Raw genomic sequence first — 21,301 nt, 5'->3', positions numbered from 1 at the left:
CCCGCCGCCTTTAAAACGGCGGTGGTGAAGCCCCTTCTGAAGAAGAGTGGGTTGGACCCCAATGTTTTAAATAACTACCGGCCTGTATCCAACTTACCGTTTTTAAGTAAAATTTTAGAAAAACTTGTTTTTAATCAAGTGAATGAATTTTTAAACTCAACACACATTTTAGAGGCTCATCAGTCCGGTTTTAGGATGAACCACAGTACAGAGACAGCACTTTTAAAGATTTTAAATGACATCAGGTGCAATTTAGATAACCAAAAACTCACAGTCTTGGTTCTGCTGGATCTAACCGCCGCCTTCGAAACAGTAGACCATCACATTTTATTAAACAGACTGAAGCACCTGGTCGGCCTCTCTGGTACTGTTCTTAACTGGTTCACGTCCTACCTCACTGATCGTAGTTTCTTTGTAAGTATGGATACATGTTCCTCAGGAATCTATAAGATAATGCGTGGGGTTCCCCAAGGGTCAATTTTAGGTCCAACTCTTTTTAATCTGTACATGCTGCCCCTTGGGGACGTCATCAGGAGACACGGCATCAGCTTCCATAGTTACGCTGACGATACGCAACTGTACATCGCCGTGTCTCCTGATGACACTGGGCCAATTGATGCCCTTTTTAACTGTATTTTAGACATCAAGTCATGGATGGCAGCAAACTTCCTACAGCTCAACCAGGGCAAAACAGAGATTTTAAGGTTCTTTTACTGGTTTTTAAGTGTCTTAATGGTCTTGGGCCTTCTTATTTGTCTGCACTACTTTTACCCTATCGACCCTCACGGACCCTGAGGTCCTCCGGTGCTGGCCTTTTAACCATACCAAAAGTTAGAACCAGGACACACAGGGAGGCGGCATTCAGTTTTTATGGTCCCCGATTGTGGAACAGCCTCCCGGAGAACCTCAGGGCCGCAGAGACTGTTGATGTTTTTAAAAAGAGGCTGAAGACCCATCTCTTTAATCAGGCTTTTAACTGACTCATTTAACTCTTTTACATTTCTTATGCTCCCCCTTATTTTTATTGGATCTTACTGCTCTGTTTTATATTTAGTTTATCCATTTCTTTTTATCATATTTTATTTTTGTTTAATCTCATGTTTTATCTAAATATTTTAGTCGTTATTTATGGTCTATTTTATACATTCTACTGTCTTATTATTTTAGTTTTTAATGTCTTACTTTTTAGACATACTTTTAGGATTTTATGTTATGTTATACTTTTTAAACTCCTTTAGTGTATTTTATCCTGCTTTCTTGTAGCTTTTATCTCCAGTGTTTCCTCATGGGGAGCCTCCATGCTGGGAGTGACTCTGGCCTGCAGGGGGTCGTCCTGGGGGTGGTTCTGGCCTGGATGGTTGTGGAGCTCTGCACCACGGCTTCACTGCTGTGGTGTGGACTCCTCTATCCGTCCGGGCCGGGATGGTCTCTGAGGGCCCCCCCCCTTGTAGCTGCGGGCTATGAGACCTCCTGGCGTGGACGGCTCCCCGTTACCGTTTCCTCACCTAGATCCTCTGTGCCTAGCCATGTCTGCACCGTGGGTCTGTGTGTGTGTCTGTGTGTATAACCTAAGTCAATTGGAGTGTGCTTGTGTCTGCGGGGAGGGGGGGCGGGCATTAATAAGTTTTATGTTTATTTGTTTTATGTTAAGCACTTTGTGTTGCATTATGTGTATGAGAAGTGCTATATAAATAAAGTTTGATTTGATTTGATTTGAAACCTGTTGGAAGTTGATGTACCATCACAATGACTCTGCAAATATTATATTAAGGTGGAAAGAAAGTCAAAAGAGTTGATATTTATACAAGTTTTAACCCCTACAAGACCAAATTTCTAACAGAATCAATCAGCATTGTAAGCTGATTACATTTGGTAAATCAAACCAACACTCGCTGACTTTAAAAGCAACTTAAAATTGAGCTTTTCAAAACCAAAACTGTAATATCAGAGACAAACACAGATTACAGAGTTCTGCTTTATTCAGGAAAAACTTCAACAATCCAGCAGTTTTCAGTCTTTCCACCATCAGATATTGTATTGATCATTCACACTTGCAGATGTTACACTTAGATCACGTGATGTTACATTTGACTGGAAAATCTCCTTCCTTTAAAAAGCGAAGAACAAAAAACAGGTAAAAGGTAGAAGTACAACAAAAAAAAATATGATACAGGGTGATTCTAGGATCAGAGCTTTAGACGTGTTGAGCATTCAGAGTTTGCTGGCCGGCGAGGCAAAATAAACTTCACTGTTTTGTACATTTTAACACAAGTTTGAACCATCATTCCCACATTTGTGAAAGAAAAGCATGACACATTTAGGGTAGAAGAAACACTGAGTAAACCAATAAATGTGAGAAAAGTTATTTAAACATAAATACATTTTTTCCCTTAGTAATCCCACAACGGGGACATTTTATTCTCTGAATTTGACCCGTTTCCAGTCAGACTAGGAGTCTGCCATACAATGACTCAGCAGTGGTTGAACTCAATTGCAATCCAGTTTCAATGCTTGAACGTGAGCCCTCCAGACTCCAGCCCTCCTCTGTTACCACTAGGCTACCACCCTGAGTGTGGTTTCTTGATCAAATTGAAGTGCAACTCATGGTGGATGACCCTTGACACCGCACAAGTAGGTGCATTCTTATTTGTGGTCTGTAAGCTCCTTCTCTGTCCCCTTACATTCATATAAAAAATTATAATAAAATTACTAATAAAGTCCTCTCTCTGCTCCTCTCTTTCTTTGAACTGTCAACCAAATATGATAAGTCTATATGATAATATATATATAATAATTAATATAATATTCAATAATTTATATCTAATAAATGATAAATTGATCCATATTACATCATTCTAATTGAATATTTGGTTGCAACGAGAAATGAAGTCACACCATGTGATCATACACTCCTACCTGAACCTGGATATTTTGTATATGCATCTGCGTGTGTCCATGATGATGCTTTCTGTCTGTCTGTTTATACACGCGCACGCACGCACGCACACACGCACGCACGCACGCACGCACGCACGCACGCACGCACGCACGCACGCACGCACGCACACACACACACACACACCATTTCCGTAGCATGGGGTGCTGCTGATGGGGTGCTTTAATCCATATACTGTATATGGTTTTGACATTTCCTTAGCTTATTAAACGTACAACAAAAAATAAAACATATCTTTTAGGGTTCAGTGCTGTAGCCCCCCTAAAAAGAAGCTAGAAACGCCGATGATATGATCAATCAAACAAAATAATCACTTTAATGAGATTAAAAAACTTTGGAGGAACTTGAACATTTGTTTCCATCAATCAGAGTGAATCTTTAATCATTTTAAATAAACAGTCAGAGTTGATGAAGACTCATGACATCAAAGATCAGACAGTTTGATTGACAGGACAGATGATCAGAGGAGCAGAGTTTTTACCTCCATCATTGACACAAGGACAGAAGTACAGGTGGAGTTTCTCCCTGAAGCAGCAGCCAGTAAAGGAGTAGATAAGTGCTGCAGCATTTACATCATAAAAGGAGACCAGACCCTCCTCATAATCCACAAACACCCCCAACTTCTCAGGAGGAGAACTGAGATGGAGACGGACTGGCAAATAATTAGGAGCTGAGTAATTGTTTACATTTCTTAGACGAACAGTCCAATAACCATTCTGAGGACTCGCTGTGATTTGTCCCTTCCTGTTGATCGACTCTCTGGCCACTCCTACATCCCAGCCAGTCTTTCCTTTAACCTGAACCTCAAAGTAAAATCTGCCTGAAGAGAAACTCTGTTTTCCTAAAACACAAGGATTTGTAGAGAATCTCTCTGGATTATCTGGAAGATTCTTCCCCACATTACCACATTGAACTTGTTTTCCATCTTCAGACAGGATGAGTTTACGATGTGCTGTATCAGGATCAAGAGTCACATCAGCTTCAAACTGCTGGATCCTCCTCAGCTCAACTTCAGCGAGCAGCTTCTTCATCTTTTCTCTGAGGTTCTTCTCCAGCTGGTCCACAGCTCTCACCACAGTCCCCTCATATGAAGGTGGATGGACTCTGACCTCTGTCCAGTTCTTGGTGGGTGGAGCATCTTTCAGGGATGAGAATCTTTGGAGGAGGTGGAGTTGATCTTCAGAGCGTGAGAGCTGCTGCACCTCAGAGCTCCTCTTCTTCAGCTCACAGATTTCCTGTTCCAGATCTTTGATGAAGTCTTCGGCCTGTTTCTCTGCAGTTTTCTGTTTGTCTTCCATCTCCTTCATGAACTCCTTCAGACGTCTCTCAACAGACTCCTTCAGATCAGTGAAGACCTGAACACCTTCTGCTTTCTCTCTGTCTGCAGCATCGTTACTGATCTTCAGAGACTCTTTGGTCTCCTGAATCTTCAGTCGTCTCTTCTGGATCATCTGCTGAATCTCAGCCTCTGTCTTCTCCAGCTCTGCCTTCTTTCCTTCATATTCTTCTCTCAGAGGAACAAGCTCATGAGTCTTGTGGTCTAAAACAGAGCAGAGCATGCAGACACATGTCTGGTCGGTCTTACAGAACAGCTCCAGAGGTTTATCGTGCTTCCTACAAATCCTGTCCTCCAGGTTCTCCACAGGCTCCACCAGCTGATGTCTTTTCAGGCCTGACATTGTCAGATGAGGCTCCAGATGAGTCTCACAGTAGGACAGCAGACAAACCAGGCAGGACTTCAGGGCCTTCAGTCTGGTTCCAGTGCAGACGTCACAGGGAACTTCTCCTGGTTCTGCAGCTTGTTGCTCTGAGCTGCTGCTGCTGGATTTCTGTTCAGCTTCACGTCTGAACTCTGAAACTATCTCTCTGATGAAGGTGTTGACTTCCAGGTCAGGTCTTGTACTGAACATCTTTTGACAGATGGGACACTTGTAGAGAACATTATCATCCCAGAAATGAGTGATGCAGGTTTTACAGAAGTTGTGTCCACACGGTGTGCTGACTGGATCAGTGAACACATCCAGACAGATGGAGCACAGGAACTGATCTGCAGATCTCAGGTTGCTGCCAGCAGACATGTTGGATCTCTGGAAACAAAAGAGAAAGTGTGAAACATCAAAGCTGCAATAATGAGAGGAAGAAGAAGAGAAAAAACAACAAGAGAGTAGGAAACAGACGGAGCAAAGAATGTCATGAATCTTTACAGACAACACCTGTCTGACAGTAAAAGGAGGAACGTTTCATCAACACAAGTTTAGATTATTAAGAATAATGAAGTATTTCATGTGAATCATTTTCCTCTAAACGTTCATGTTCTTTGACCAGAGTCAGTTTGAGTTTTCCAGAATAACATTTAGTAAACAGAGAAGAAGTTTTGTCGTCCGGCTGACAGAAACACAGTAAATGTTTTCTTCTGTACTCACCAGTATCTCCAGACTCTCTGCTGAGTTGATGAGAACAAACTCTGAAGTCTGAATTTACTCAGAAACCCAGAATCAGACAGGTTTAGTCTCTGCTGCAGCTCTTCTGTCGCTCTGACAAACCTTCTGATTCACTCAACCACCTGACGTTGAAGTTTTCCTGTATTTCCAGTTCTGCGGCTCTTCCTGATTACTGTCACCTGACTTTTCATGATGCCTGTTTTACCTGATTTTATCTGTCGTTGTCTTCATCCTTCTGAAAACTCTTTACTAACTCACATCAGTTCATCCTTTTGTAGTTAAACACTAAACTCTTCAGCTTCAACTGTTCAACATCTGTTTGTGCTGGAATCTCAAGTCTTCATGGATGTTTTCAGGATCTAATCAGGAAGGTTTCTGGTTGTATTTTAGTCATTCAAAAGTGCCAGCATGAACTAAACATCATCCAGAAGCTGGGTTGGGTCTATAGACGAATCCGGCGACCGGTTTGTGTGCGCCGCCATCTTGCGGCGGCGCCATTGCTGCGGTGGCAGGTGTCAATCTGCCACCGCAGCGCTGTTATTGTAACCTGACGCTCTACAGCATCATTATAGCTGGATTGATGATGTTAGACAGTGGCCTTCCATAAATAATGAAGGTATCTTAAATTAATGCTGATGTTAATTTATAAATAATGATTTGTTTGAGCGATAAGCAGGAAAGAATAGAGGAATAGGGAGATAAGGGAGTGTATGATTAAACACTGTAATATAGCTCTCTCCACCTCCTCTCCTTACGAGGCATGTCTGCACAATTAAATATTACCTGTGTATGTTTTGTTTAATTTTAGGTATCCAATAATATTTTATTGATCGCCTGGCGTCCGATGACGAAAAAAAACGCAATTACAGGTCTCTAATTGAAGGGCAGAACTATCTCAGCTCCGGATGATACAGAATACATACATACATAACCCCAATCTGCAGATAAAACTAGTTTGTTGAGGAAAAAATATTAACTCTATTTGTAGCTGCAGAAGAAAAAAATAATCTCACGAGGAAAACAAAAATATTGCTCATGTCTCGGAGCCTCTTCAGCATAAAAAAAAAGAAAAGAGAAGTAAGAGTGATAAAAAAGATGTACTGTATGTTGTACTATTATACTAATTTATTGAAACACATGGCGAGTCAAACATCTACCAAAGCAGCTGTCAAACACTAAACAAGGTAGTAAGACGTGGGTTGTGCAGAACTGCGGCAGTAAATCCTCATCGGAGCTCCACTAGTAGTGATTTCATATGGATCAAACCGTTAATAATCATTATTTTCTCCATATACCGCTCCCTGGCTTCCTTGTTTAAGGTATCCAGGTAAATTCCAGTTCCTTTCCAGCAGTTTAACATCTTTTTTTTGCGTTCCGTCTGTTCACTTGGTGAAACAGAAAAGTGGTTTTGACAGTCCGTCCCGTCTTCATTCACTATCAAAACAAATGCACGTGACGGGACAGGAGTTTTCCGATGATACAAATACATTAAGAGAGCCTGGCAGGGAGCGGAGTAATAGATCCATACGTATATATGTCTATGGGCTGGAGCGGAGGAGCGGAGCCGCCACCGCAGTAATGGCGGCCCGCTCGACTTCCGGGTTTCGCCGGATTCGTCTATAGATTTAGGATTGTTGAACCATCTCTGACTGTAAACTGTATTTGGGCAGCGTCCAGGTAGTAATGTCATCAAAAAGATTTGTGTTCTATGTCTAAAACCGAGACATTAACCAGAAAAAAAGAGATATGCTTTTGATACATCTAAAACTCCTGAATGGAACTTAGAAATTGTCCAGAATAATTGTGGAAAATGAGCATGCTTCCATAGTGATGAGAGTCAGTGTGTTGAATGATGCTGACATGAAGTGTGAGTGGAAGTGAAGAGTCGTGTTGGTGGAGGCTTTTGAAGCAGGAAATGTGATGAGCCGGACTCACCAGTGTTTCAGAGACTCTGCTGTGTTGTTGGAGGAAAACCCGATGGACTCGCTTGGACCTTCTTTCAGACACGAACAGGAATCTTCCGGACTGGATTTCTGCTCCGTCACGCTTGAACTTTCCTCCTTCCTCCCTCTGTTCTGGTTCCTTCCTCTGATTTACAGGATTATTGTCAAACAGCAGAGTTGATGTGATCAATAAGACGGAGTGAAGCTTCGGCTGCAGCTCGTTGTTCAAACATTCACCTTTACACTGTCGTTTATCTTAAATTAACTGGAATTTGTTCAAAGTTCAGATCAGGACTGGGCGGTACGTACAATAAAACTATATTCCTCCTCATTCTACTTTACAGTTCAGACGCTTCCTCTGCTTGCTCTCTGTTTGATTTGCTTATGTAATTGATTTTATGCAGATTTTTCCCAGATTTTTTCCTTCTTTCCATGTGAGCTTATATGTGATAGCTTCTGGACACTAAGAGTAAGCAACACACAGCTAAGGAGCACAGATAACACAGCCAAGTCTGTGCATTATAACAAATCATGGAGTGATAATCCTCCCTGGAACTGTCTCAGTGCAAAACCAAAGAGTAAATCCTGTCTCCTAAAACAGGGAGGACGTATCACAGGCAGGGCTGAGCAACCTGAAATCTGTGAAACCAACTGGCCTTCACTTCCTACGAGACAGACGAGTTCTACCCCTGTACATGGGAGGAAACAGGACTGTAAAGGGCCACAGGGAAAGCTAAAAGCTGAGCCCGAGACACTGATTGTGGGTGACTCTGCTGTAAATGATTTACAAATGATGTGCGATTAGAACAATAAAGTCTTCTGCTTTCCTAGGGATATGGTCAATGATCTGAAGAAGAGAATTGTTAAAATTGCAGATGAATATCCAACTGTGACAAACATCGTTATACAGGGTCAAACGATGTGTTAAACAATGGATTTAATTTTAACAAGTCAGGGGTGAAACTGTTCATCGCAGTCTTATTCATTGAATTATTTCAATGTCAGCAGTTAACTCCTGGAAGGTTTCAGTCTTTTTAATACGTGGCTCTACAGCTACCGCTACAGCTGCAGGCCTCATCCAGAACTGTTTCTGAATGTTTCTGTTTCTGTTTCTGAACTGTTTCTGAATGTTTACAGGCCCCAAATAACTTGGAGACTTTTTTGATGACCTCAGTGAACTGCTGTCTGTGATTGTTACATTATTATAACCTTATATTATAATAATGAGATAGAGAGAGTGAGTTGCCTTTAACTGTTTACTTCCAGCTTCAATGACCTCACTTCCGTACTGCCACATAGTAACAGCAGCTCCCTGATTGGCTGAGGTGTAACTAAGTATATCCTATAACAGGTTATCAACCATACACAACAGTGATCTGTGTTCATTTTGACCGTGAAATTATTGTTGGTGATTTTAAGATCAATGTGGACAACCGTCAGGACAAAGGGACTAGAGACCTGAGTAACACTGTACAACTTTGGGCTGACTCAGCATGTAACAGAGGCCACGCACAATAGAGTTTAAAGGTTACTGTATCTGATATGGGCGTGTCTGATCACTCCTGTGTTTTCTTTGAGACGACAATTTCAGTTCACACAAATGTCTCAACAGCAGTGGTCTCAAAACGGTGTGTAACTGAAAACAGCAGTGAGACATTTAACCAGGTCTTCTCTCTAACACCTGCCCTGTCCGGGGGTTCAGTCGCTGAGTCACTAGCTTTGATGCTAAAATATTAAATGTTATGGACATTATTGCTCCCATTAAGGTGAAGATCACAGACCCCGAGTGTGGGCCCAATTTAGTTCACCTCCGGCCATGTTAAACCAGTTGGGGGGGTTAGTTGTGTCAAAACTCATTGTCTCGTGAGCTGCATACATTGCCTTGGTAAGAGAGGAACTTAGGCACGCAATTGAACCAATGCAACAGAAACTTGGCTCCCGTAATCAGGCCATTGCGGAGTTACAGCACGTGTGCATGGATCACAGTGACCCGCTAACTTCACTGGATTCAACAGTTTCCACGCTAAAAGCCAAGATCAAGTTGCTGACCGCTAAATGTGAGGACCTGGAGGTCAGAGCAAGGAGCAACAACGTACGGCTGGTAGGTGTGCCGGAGGGGCTGAAGGTGTGGCCCAACAGAATTTACTACAAGCTGCTGATGGACTCCCTCAGCCTGGCTGATTTGCCCCTGCTTGCCCGTGCTCATCGCACTCTCCGACCCAAGACTAGTGATGGTAAACCACCCCGACCCTTTCTGACTCATGTGCACTTCTTTCACGTGTGGAATTATATAAGATAAGCTACAGCTTGAAAATGGCTGACAGTTTGTTTGGTAAGCTGGGGGTAAAGTAGTCCTCTTTTCAGTTGGTAATCGCCCTGCCTGTTTGTGATACTTATATTCATATTCGGCCCCCGGAACCCCCCCCCGGTACCCCCTCGATGTTCCGGGACCTCTTCATTGACAAATTAAGCACTGGTGGTGGGTCGGTGTGGGTGGAGTTCTCTCTTTTTTCTTTCTGGGTGTTTTGTACTTTATTAAAGAGCATATTGCAGGTTGGAGACCCCTGTGAATCAATGTGTAGGAAAATAATGTAGGAACTGAATTTTCATTGAAATACGCATAAATATATTCTACAGTGACCTCCGGAGTTGTTTTTGTGAGAGTATTTTACTTCCGCATCTGAAAAAGTTGAACCGGAAGTGACTAACGGGAGGGAGCGCGGTGAATTCAACAATAGGAAAAATAATGGATTTTAATGTTAGTTGTGACACTGAAGAGGTTGTGAATGTGTATTCACACCAATATGACGGGCCACAGCCTTATAATTACGAAACCCGTTAGTCCCCCCACGTTCTTTTGATTGACAGATGAAACTTGCTTTTTAAAAGGCTGATTTATGTGTCCGCGTTACACCAACGCAGACCCTACGGCGTAGGGTATGCGGCGACGCACCGAACGCTGCGTGCGCCGCGTACCCTACACCGTAGGCTACGCCGTCGATTTTACGCGGAACCATAAATCAGCCTTTATTCACTGCAGCACCCGCCCGTGCGCTCCTGAAAGAAACTCCGAAAGTAACTCCTTAAAAATGGGTGAGTACTTGTAATCTGTCTACGTTTGTACTTTCTAAACAGAAAAAAGGCTTATTATCTTCTCTTTTTTCTGATTAAATGCTTCCGAAATAGCCGGGTATTTTTAAAAACGAATATTTCCCCCCCTTCGTTTATAAAATAATTTGTATCCACATTACATCGTTGTTAAAAAAAAAAACCTTCCACACATAACCGAAGATCTGCGTTTTCGACCACATTCATAATTCCAAACCTGTAGATCATCTGGTCTTCCGGCCTCCAGGCCGCCTCTGCGGCGAAGATTCCCCGGGAGCGGCGTCTCCTTCTCGGGTAACGAGCTCGAGTCCCCCCGTGTCACACCACGGAGCTGCCGCGTTAAATCGACGCAGCCCTACGCCGTAGGGTACGGCGTAGGGCTGCGCGTCGCCGCGTACCCTACGGCGTAGGCTCTGCGTCGGTGTAACGCAGTAAACGGCTGTCAAGAGCAGAGACCATTTATTTCATAAATAGCTTGGAGGACAGATGGTGGATCATCTGTAGTTCTGGGTCGCACGTTAGACGTCAGACTCAGAGCAGATTTGTTGTTGTTTTGGAGCATAATGTGACATTCGAAAACGCAAAACTGCTCTCTGTCTCTGTCTACACACATCTACTAAAACGGAGTTTTCAAAAATCTTCACTTTGCCCGGAGTTTTTTTAAACATTCGTTTATTTGCGTTTTCATGTGGATGACAGGTCCAAACGTAGGAAAATATCTTCGGTTTAGCAGATACCCGGCTACGTGTGTACGGGGTCTGCACAGTCAGATGGGGCAGAGCTGTGGAGACGTCTCCCTGGTGCTGCGTCATATGACGCGGTGTTCGAAAAAAAAAGCGTTTGTAGGAGCATGGCTAAAATCAGCCACTTTTTCCTCTGAATACGTGCCCTTATGTCTTGTAAAACATATTAAATCCTACATTAACTTCTCCCATAGTCATTTTCACATAAGGTCAGGTATAATTTTTGAAAAAATTCTAACCTGCAATATGCTCTTTAAGATCAGATTTTATCTCTTTGACCAACTTCACAATATTATATTTGTAAATTAAAGGGAGACTATGAGAAATATTAATACCCAAATACCTAAATTTGGAAGTGGTTAGTTGAAAAGGTAACGCTTGAGCCGGGATCTGTTCAGCCACATTATTGAGAGGAAAACACTCGCTCTTATCAATATTCAACTTATATCTCGAGAAGGAGCCAAAAGTTTGTAAAATATCAAGAATCTTGTTAATACAGACAGTAGGGTTAGAGATATAAAGCAACCGGTCATCCGCATGAAGCGAGACTTTGTGTTCCATCCCATTCCTATTGATACCAGAGAAGAGCGGTGAGCTCTTCAAAGCGATGGAAAGCGGTTCGATTGCGACAGCGAAAAGCATGGGCGACAAGGGGCAGCCCTGGCGACAACCGCGTGTTAAAGGGAAGAATTCAGACCGAGTAGAGTTGATAATTACACTTGCAGTAGGGGCACTGTAAAGCAATTTAATCCATGAAATATACTTTTGACCAAATCCGAATCTAGAAAGAACTGAAAATAATTAACCTCACTCTACGCGGTCAAAGGCCTTCTCTGCATCCATAGAGACCACCAATTCAGGATACTCTGTGACAGATTTTGACATTATTATGTTAAGTAAACGACAAATATTAAAAGATAACTGCCGACCCTTTATAAAAACCAGTTTGGTCAGTAGAAATAATGTTTGGTAGGCAGGGATCCAGCCGGCCAGCAAGGATCTAAATGTATCCATTACAGTGTTCGCAGATGGAGCTTCCGATTTATACAGATTGGAATAATATGAAGAAAAAACATTATTTATCTTGTTTGGATCTGTAATTAAGGTTTGAGGGTCTTTCCGAATTTGTGCGATTGATCTGGAGGCAGACTGATGCTTCAGTTGCCTTGCTAATAGTCGGCTAGCCTTGTCGCCATACTCATAATAGGTTCCTTTTGTTCTCCTTAAAAGTAGTTCTGTCTTGTTTGTAGAAATGAAATCAAATTCAGTTTGAGTTTAAGTCTTTCCATCTGAAGAGTGGGATTAAGAGGTGATGAATGTTGTCTGTCAATATGCAAAATTGCTTCCATCAATTCTTGTTGTCTCTGTTTCCTCTGTTTACCTGCTCTGGCACTGTAAGTTTCCCATAGAAGCGAAGGAGAGATTGAATCAGATTTATTATTTTGTATGAAAAATGAAATCTTTTCTGAAATAAATCTACAAAATTTATCGGAAGATAATAAACCAGTATTAAATCTCCAATTTGAGCGCTTTTCACATTTCGGAAGCAACTGCAGATCTAATAGAAGAGGAGCGTGGTCTGCGATAACTATTGCTGAGTATTCACATGATTTTACTGAGGATATAAGTATTTTGTCTAAAAAAGAGTAATCAATGCGAGAATGTGTCTGATAAACATGCAAATAAAATGAAAACTCTTTTGTTGTAGGGTGATGAAAACGCCACACACCCACACTACCAATTTGATCCATAAGTGTAGTAAGAGTCCTAGCCATATTGGAAGGGGTTACATTTTTTGGGTTTGATTTATCAAGAATAGGATTAACAGTTAAATTAAGGTTTCCCCCAAAAATAAGATGATGCGAGTTCAGGCATGGGATTGATGAGAATAAGGAAGTCATAAAATTAGGACAGTCAAAGTTAGGGGCGTATGCATGTTCTTAAGATGTGAAAATACTCTTGCTCTTTTGATGGGCCCACCCAAACCCTTGACTTTCCAGCTTACAAACCTGATGGTTCCTAGCACACCTACCTGAACCATATTAATTGTAAGTAGTAAATCAGAATAACAGCCTTTGGAATGATTTAATGCACCTGTGTATTAACCAGATTAAGTAAATAAATAAAGTGACACCAACAAACCAAATGCAATGACGAATAAAAAGAAAGGGTTCCTCTTATAAAGAAAAGATAAAACAGGCAGCACGGTGGCTTAGTGGTTAGCACTGTTGCCTCACAGCAAGAAGGTCCCCGGTTCGACTCCCAGGCCCGGCAGGGGCCTTTCTGTGTGGAGTTTGCATGTTCTCCCCGTGCTTGCGTGGGTTTTCTCCGGGTACTCCGGCTTCCTCCCACAGTCCAAAAACCAACCAATCCAAAAACATGCATGCTAGGTTAATTGATGATTCTAAAATTGCCCGTAGGTGTGATTGTTAGCATGGTTTGTGTGTTTATATGTGGCCCTGTGATGGACTGGTGACCTGTCCAGGGTGTAACCCCTGCCTCTCACCTAAAATGAGCTGGGATAGGCTCCAGCAGACCCACGTGACCCCGCAAGGGATAAAGCGGGTAAGATAATGGATGGATGGTTCCTCTTATAAAGAAAAGATAAAACAAACAAACAGAAAATAACCCCCGCCCCACACACACAGTTCAACTGAAATAAATGTCCTAGTTGACATCTTTAAACTTAAAAGATACTTACATACTTGTCCTAAACCCATCCTAAAACATAGATGAAGGAAATATAATATACCACCGGTTAACTGTGGTTTAGTTTGCTTTTATAACATAATACTATTAATACACCTTTTGTAATATCTTAATCCCCATACAAAATGCTAAGCTACACTGATTTATGGAATAAGTGCGCCATCTTTCAAAAGGGAAAAAAAACAATTGCATTCTGTAAATAACTGATGTAACGTTATTTGGACAATCTTAAATTTACAGACATCAGAACACCACACCCACAATGTTGAACGTCTCATAAACGGAGGACAATAGTATTTTCTCCAACAGATCACATTGAAAATAAATGTTTGTCCCTTCAGTTTTTAACGTCAACTCAGTTATCAAAAGGACAAACACAGCGGGTTCACTTCAAAAGACACACGCGGATGGAGTAACGTTACAAATATTATATTTTACCCAAGTCCAATGATAGTTTGCTCTGCGAAATCTATGCGCGTCTGTCCATAAAACCATAAAACGGTCTGTCCGTTCATATATCAATATAAGGATCAGGTCCGACTGCAGACTGCATCAGTTATCAAAGTAAAACAAATAAGTAAATCGGAACAAAATCACCTCGACAAAAGTTAGCCCCGCTCTCCATTAAGAAGTTTCAAATAAGTGTTTAACACAGCAAAATGTCTGTTAATCATTTCACCTCATAGAGGAGAGGAAAAAAGGTAGCTAAAGGGAAAAAAAAACAACTTTAACTCTTGGAGATAGAAGTCCAGTCTATTTCTGCTATCTCGGTAGAAACCTTCGGCGTCCTCAGCGGTGTCAAATATACGGGTCTGACCGTTGAATGTAACTCGCAGACGGGCTGGATATATCAGTCCAAAGCGTATTCCGTCTTTGTAGAGCAGAGCCTTCACTTTGTTGAAGGTGGCCCTCTTCCTGGCAATTGTGGCGCTGAAATCCTCAAAAATCCTGATAGGATGCCCACGATACGAGACATCTCCGTTCTTCTTAGCCCACAGCAGCACAAGTTCCTTCTGGATATATCTATGGAAGCGGACAATGAAGGGACGGGAGCCCTGCGTCGGTTTCAGACCCAAACTGCGGTGCGCCCGATCCAGTTCCAAGTCCGTGTCCAGCAGAACCTCTCCGGCTACCTCCTTCAACAAAGTTATCATAAAAAGTCGAGGATCGTTCCCCTCCATTCCTTCTGGGATGCCGACCACTCGGAGGTTCTGTCGTTTGGAGTGCGAAATCAGGTCTTCAACTGCCAAGTGCAGTTTCTCATTCATCTGGGTGGTTGTCTCCAGCTTCAGCTTCAATGTGGCTACTTCGTTCTCCAGCGTCGTAATTCCGTCTGAATGAGCAGTGAGGGCCTTTTCCATTCACAAATGTATTTTTGATACACACACAAATATAACCTGATTTACAAACGTTTTTTTGTCTGTGAGCTGCGCTGGATTTGCGTGTGACTTTTGAGACTCCCCTGACGTGACTCGATCCACAAATACGTTTTTTTTAACACGGAAGGATCTGCAACCAATCAGATGTCTTCCTTTGTTTCAGCCAATCATATGAGCGCACCCCACGTGGGGGACGCAGAGCAGTGGATAAAACACGATTTACTCTAAACCAATCAGATTAAAGGGGCGGATACACCTGCTGTTTGAACTGCGTTCGCGTCGTTCGCTTAGAAAAGTGATTAATATTTGGAGTTGGTGGAGTAAAGATAAATAAACAAGAGTTTATTAATACAGAGACAAATGTTAATGTTATGTGATTGTCACAATCAGTAGGTTCTTTTCGATCCCCAATAGACCACAGAGGCAGGTGGAAGGTTACGACACTTTATTCAATAGTGAACCACAAGTAATATATTTTCGGCTCACTGGAGTAAAAGAAATCTGGGGGTTAAGATCTGCCACCAATAATATTAAAATCAACAACGGGAGGAGGGGGCTCAAATTAAATAGCTTGGCCACCAGAATTAGACCGAGACCTGGATACACCACTGCACTGCAAGAAAGCGATCTCAGAACCAAAGGATCACAGCAAGGGTCAAGGCATCCACCAATGGTAACTCAACAAAAGTTCCCAAAACACACACACATGCAACACCGTTAAAGGCAGGTCTCGGGAAACGTCTATGGTGGCCCCAAACCCCTTCAACCCCCCCTCCTACAATCCAATCTCGTATCCCCCAGATAAGGATGTCAGTCAGTGGCCCCTAAAACAAATAAGAATAGGAATAAGAATTAAAAATGCTATGATAAAAGTCAGTGGTAAAAACCTGTGGCCATACAATGAGCCAACAGTCTGTACTGGCCCACCCAGGGCCTACAGTCTCTGCGCGCCTGGCTGCGTGCGCTGGGGGAGCTCTGGCGTCCCGCACCAGGAAAGCAGCCGTGGGATTAGTCCGGCAGGTGAGGGGGCGGGGTCCAGGCCTACTCTCACCGTCAGGAGAGAAACAGCGTCGGCCAGTCAAACCAGGCTGGAAGGCAGGAAAAGAGTGCGATCAGTGGACTGAATCATGAGAAGTTAAAACTCACTGGTTCTCAAGCTCCAGGGTAGACCGTCCCTCTATGTGGGTAAATAGAGAGCGATGTTCCCAAACAGATGTGGTGATCAAGCCGAGGGTCCTGTCCACGTCCGGGAAGGCGAGCAGGAATCTCCGTCTGCGTCCAGCCTCCAGCACCTTGGCCTCTCTGCCGTGCGTCCTCTGTGCGTCCGGGAAGGCGAGCAGGAATCTCCGTCTGCGTCCAGCCTCCAGCACCTTGGCTTCTCTGCCGTGCGTCCTCTCTACGTCCTCTGCTGTGCCGCATCTGTTTCCTCTTTTTAATCACCGCTGTCTACCTGAGAGCCTTGATTGCAGGATTCGGTTCACCTGTGAACAGAGCACAAGGGAAGACACACCCACCCCTGTGCAATTGACAGCCAAGTCCCAGTTCAATGCTCTCCCACACACACAGTTCACTATCCACAATGTTTCCGATAAAAAACTGTTAAAATCATAGTTCAGTCGCTGTCAGCCGCGACATTTCCCCCCTGCTTTTTCCAGCGGCCGTCCCGGCCGCTAGAATTGTCGGAAGCGAAGCGGGCCCATGCCAAAGTTAATCCGGTGGGATTGTCTTAAGTGGGTGTTTCTCTCGCCCACACCTGCAGTAGAGTTACTGGGGCCTTCTTCAGGCCCTGGGCAGCTACTAGCAGACGATACCCCACCTGATACATGCTGGTCAGGGACATCGACATCAGTACATAAAGAAAATGGCGGTGCATGGTCGGACGTTCCTTAATCTCCTGTTGCATCTCAGTCTGGAGGGACTCCTTGAGCTGCTCCATGTCCAGGGCTGAGGGTGTAGACCTCAGCGGTGGTGGGACAGTCTGTGCCTGGCAACCCATGGCATCCTCACCTCTAGCATACTCCCGCTCCAGAGCCAATGCCTCATCACAGGCTGCCTCAAATGACATACATGTAGCTGGGGGATGCACATCTGAGCTCTCGTTGAAGCTCACATCTTGCTGGGCCGTCCCTTGGCCCTCTGGAAACCTGTGCACACCAGACATTCACGGGGCCCATGTTAACTGGATCACTGCCACCTTTTGAAGGACTCACCGAATAAAGTCCTCTATGACTTCCCCCAGTAGTTGCTTACAGTCAAAAAAATCTGTCCTTACTTGGTCCGAAGAATGGTTGCTCCCATACTTTTTAGTCCCAACATCCAGAGTTTTCTGATTGATGTCTATCTTCTGATGACATTAGCAAGATCTGTCTGCGTGCTTGGCCATCCCAAATAGTCAATATAAAATCTACTCTGTTGTACATTCAAACGTTGTGCTCACAGGAATGCTTCCACCTGAGCACGCCATTTGTTCTAAACCTCCACCCCACCTTCCCCACAGAACTTGCATACCAATGAAACACCCATGAACTATAGCAACATGGCTGCATATGACAACTGGAGGTTGGGATCATTTTGGGGGTGAAGATCTCCCTGCTGGCTTGTGCCTGCCTTTTCTCATTGTATCGTATGAGTGGTCTATTGGGGATCCTGCCAACAACGCCAAATTATGTCACAATCAGTAGGTTCTTTTCTATCCCCAATAGACCACAGAGGCAGGTGGAAGGTTACGACACTTTATTCAATAGTGAACCACAAGTAATATATTTTCGGCTCACTGGAGTAAAAGAAATCTGGGGGTTAAGATCTGCCACCAATAATATTAAAATCAACAACGGGAGGAGGGGGCTCAAATTAAATAGCTTGGCCACCAGAATTAGACCGAGACCTGGATACACCACTGCACTGCAAGAAAGCGATCTCAGAACCAAAGGATCACAGCAAGGGTCAAGGCATCCACCAATGGTAACTCAACAAAAGTTCCCAAAACACACACACATGCAACACCGTTAAAGGCAGGTCTCGGGAAACGTCTATGGTGGGCCCAAACCCCTTCAACCCCCCCTCCTACAATCCAATCTCGTATCCCCCAGATAAGGATGTCAGTCAGTGGCCCCTAAAACAAATAAGAATAGGAATAAGAATTAAAAATGCTATGATAAGAGAAAGTGTTAGTGGAGAGTCCGGTTATGGCGTCTGCCTGAGCAGCAGCAGGTTTCCGAGCTCCGATCCCGTGTGTCCACTTTGCACCTCCATTTTGCCAAGTCGACCCTCAACTAACCCACTCAGTTCTACAAAGGCTTCTTGTTAACATTCTGAACAAAAATGCCAAGAAGGAAGCAACATAACCAGACTAAATTGGCGACGGACGGCGACGAAGACGATGAAGCTAGCAGCATGGACCACGCGTTGGTGGATGACGAGGTGGACTTGGAAGATGCTAATGAGGCTCACCAAGACAACGGTGCTAATATTTTAGCTGCCATTCGTTTGTTGAGAGCTGATTTTACTATCCAACTGCGCGAAGTCGTCTCGTCTAACCAAGAGATAAAGGAAGCAATTGGTGCTTTCTCTGAGAGGCTAAGCACGGCTGAGACCCGCATCTGCAAAGCTGAAGACGAAATCTCGGGGCTAACTGGCAAGGAAAAGTCCCTTCAAAAGAAGGTTCAAGAGCTTACCTTGAAACTTGACGACCTCGAAAACAGACACCGAAGATCAAACCTACGGCTGATCGGCTTGCCCGAGAAAACTGAAGGGGGAGACGCGGTCGCATTTCTTCAAACCTGGCTGCCTGAAGTCCTCGGACCCGACGCGTTCCCGAGTCCCGTTGTTATTGAACGTGCTCACCGGCTGCCCGGCCGACAAGACCCGAGCGGACCCCCGCGCACTCTCATCATGAAGTTCCTCAACTATCAAGACAAAGTCCGGGTGATGAGAGCAGCTCGTAAAAAAGGAAAAGTGACGTACCGGGAGCACCACGTTATGTTCTTTCCAGACCTGTCTGTGGAGGTTCAGAAACAACGCCGTCAATACAACGATGTGAAGCTGAAGCTCCGGGAGCTGCAGCTGGACTTCGGGCTCGTATTTCCCGCAAAGATGAAGATCTTTCATAAAGGCAGCCGGCACCAATTCAACACACCAGAAGAAGTGGAAGCATTCATTCAACGGATCCGTCAGCAACGAGAGGGGTAAACAACTGTCAGCATTATGTCAAAATAGAACACATCACGTCTTGGCCACCTAGTGGTCAGATGAGTCACGCTCTGACAGTTTGACAGTTAAGAATATTGCCACGTTGATCCTGCACATTACAGTTGAATATGCTTGGATGCTTTCACTTGTGCATCTTTCATGGGGGTGACGGAAAACATGATTATTATTCACTGGGATCGGAGCGCTTTCTATTGTTTTATTGTTTTTATTTTTTTTTCTCTCTTGCTCCTTTTTGAAGGATCAGAGAACAAAGCCGGGTCGCTTCAAGTGGGGAGGGTTTTTCTGTGTATTTGATCACAGGGGGCGGGAAGGGTTAAGAGTTCTGTGTTGTGTTATAATGTTCTTGTATTTGAAATGTAAGGTGCTTTTTTTCACAGTAAGGGCAAAACAGTATCATCAGGGCCATGCCATAATCACAGTATTATTACATGAATAGGAGTTTAGATCTTCAGATAATTTCTTGGAATGTTAGAGGCCTAAGGAAATTAGTTAAAGTAAAGCAAGTTATGAATCGGATCAAACAATATGATCCCAAAATAGTTTTCTTACAAGAAACACATTTGCTTTCTAATGAAACAGGTCGCTTAAAGAAAAGGTGGCCAGGTCAAGTAGTCACATGTTCTTTTTCATCATATGCCAGAGGAATTGCAGTACTTGTCCATAAGTCTGTTCCTCTTCGTATTCAAAAGACAGTTCTGGATCCAGCGGGCAGATATATTATTATACAAGCTTCATTAATAAACCAAGACTTGATTCTTGTGAACTTATACGGTCCTAATAATGAAGAGCCAAACTTTTATAATAATGTATTTTTGCAAATTTCTTCTTTTCGGGGAATCATAATAATCGGGGGTGATTTTAACTGCGCCCTTGACCCAAAATTTGACCGCTCTTCAGGCATAGATCTAACCCATATAAGAAGCAGGAAGATAATTCACCAATTTATGGAGGAGCTTAACCTAATCGATATTTGGAGGGTTAAAAACCCGACAAAGAAGGAGTATTCTTGTCATTCAGCTACACATAATACATACAGTCACATAGATTACTTTCTCGTGTCCAAATTGCTTGCTCCAGATGTCAATAATTGTGAATATAAGAGTATTCTCATTTCCGATCATGCTTTACTTATGCTTAACTATTCAACTACAACTGTTGTCAAAGGGAAAAGACTCTGGCGCCTTAGGCCACAATGGTTACAAAATCCCAAATTCCTCGACTATGCTGGTCAGAATATTGATGACTATTTTGAGTTAAATACAACAGAGACTTCCGCCTCAGTAAGATGGGAGGCCTTTAAAGCTTTTATTCGGGGTCAGATGATGGGATATACAAGAAATAAATCGAATAAACAATATCTAGAAATACTGGAGTTGGAAAGAGATATAAAGGAACTTGAAGTGGAAGTAACTGAAAACTTTTGTCAAGAAAAACAACAGAAATTAGCGATTTTAAAAGCTAAGTACAATAAGTTATCCACTAATAAAGCCCTGGCAGGATTAATTAGACTGAAGCAGACCTATTATGACCAGGGAGAGAAGGCAGGGAAATTACTTGCTTGGCGCTTAAAAACAGAGCAAAATGCAAGAACTATTACAGAGATTGTCACTGACAATGGAGATAAAACATCAGACCCTCAAACAATTAATACGTTATTTGAAGCATATTACACACAGTTATACTCATCGGAATGTTCAGTGACTAATGACTCATTTCAAGATTTTTTTGATCAGTTAACGCTCCCCTCTCTTACCGAGGAGGCTAAAGCTGATTTAGATTCTCCTATTACTCTAGCTGAAATATCTGAAGCAAT

The 21,301-nt window shown here is 43.2% G+C and overlaps 1 protein-coding gene across 2 annotated transcripts; it reads right to left on the bottom strand.

Moving 5' to 3' along the window:
* Window positions 1–1,961: 1,961 nt before the first annotated feature.
* Window positions 1,962–7,578, bottom strand: LOC133458416 (E3 ubiquitin-protein ligase TRIM39-like). Of its 2 annotated transcripts, none has more exons than XM_061738319.1 (2): window positions 7,333–7,578; window positions 1,962–5,043 (listed from the first exon to the last, which is right to left on the bottom strand). In XM_061738319.1, the coding sequence occupies exon 2, from the start codon at window positions 5,032–5,034 to the stop codon at window positions 3,388–3,390; it is 1,647 nt and encodes a 548-aa protein (XP_061594303.1). In that variant the 5' UTR covers window positions 5,035–5,043; window positions 7,333–7,578; the 3' UTR covers window positions 1,962–3,387. The 2 variants fall into 2 exon arrangements, with proteins under 2 accessions (XP_061594303.1, XP_061594387.1); XM_061738403.1 differs by lacking the exon at window positions 7,333–7,578 and adding an exon at window positions 5,380–6,345.
* Between the last annotated feature and the right edge of the window lie 13,723 nt (window positions 7,579–21,301).

The sequence above is a fragment of the Cololabis saira genome, chromosome 1 (genome assembly GCF_033807715.1).
Source record: "Cololabis saira isolate AMF1-May2022 chromosome 1, fColSai1.1, whole genome shotgun sequence".
Taxonomy (NCBI): Eukaryota; Metazoa; Chordata; class Actinopteri; order Beloniformes; family Belonidae; genus Cololabis; species Cololabis saira.
This window is presented reverse-complemented; position numbering and strand designations above follow the sequence as displayed.

What these genes read in the sequence shown, in the direction of transcription:
- LOC133458416 (XM_061738319.1), bottom strand. Translation starts at nt 5,034, where the DNA reads ATGTCTGCTGGCAGCAACCTGAGATCTGCAGATCAGTTCCTGTGCTCC.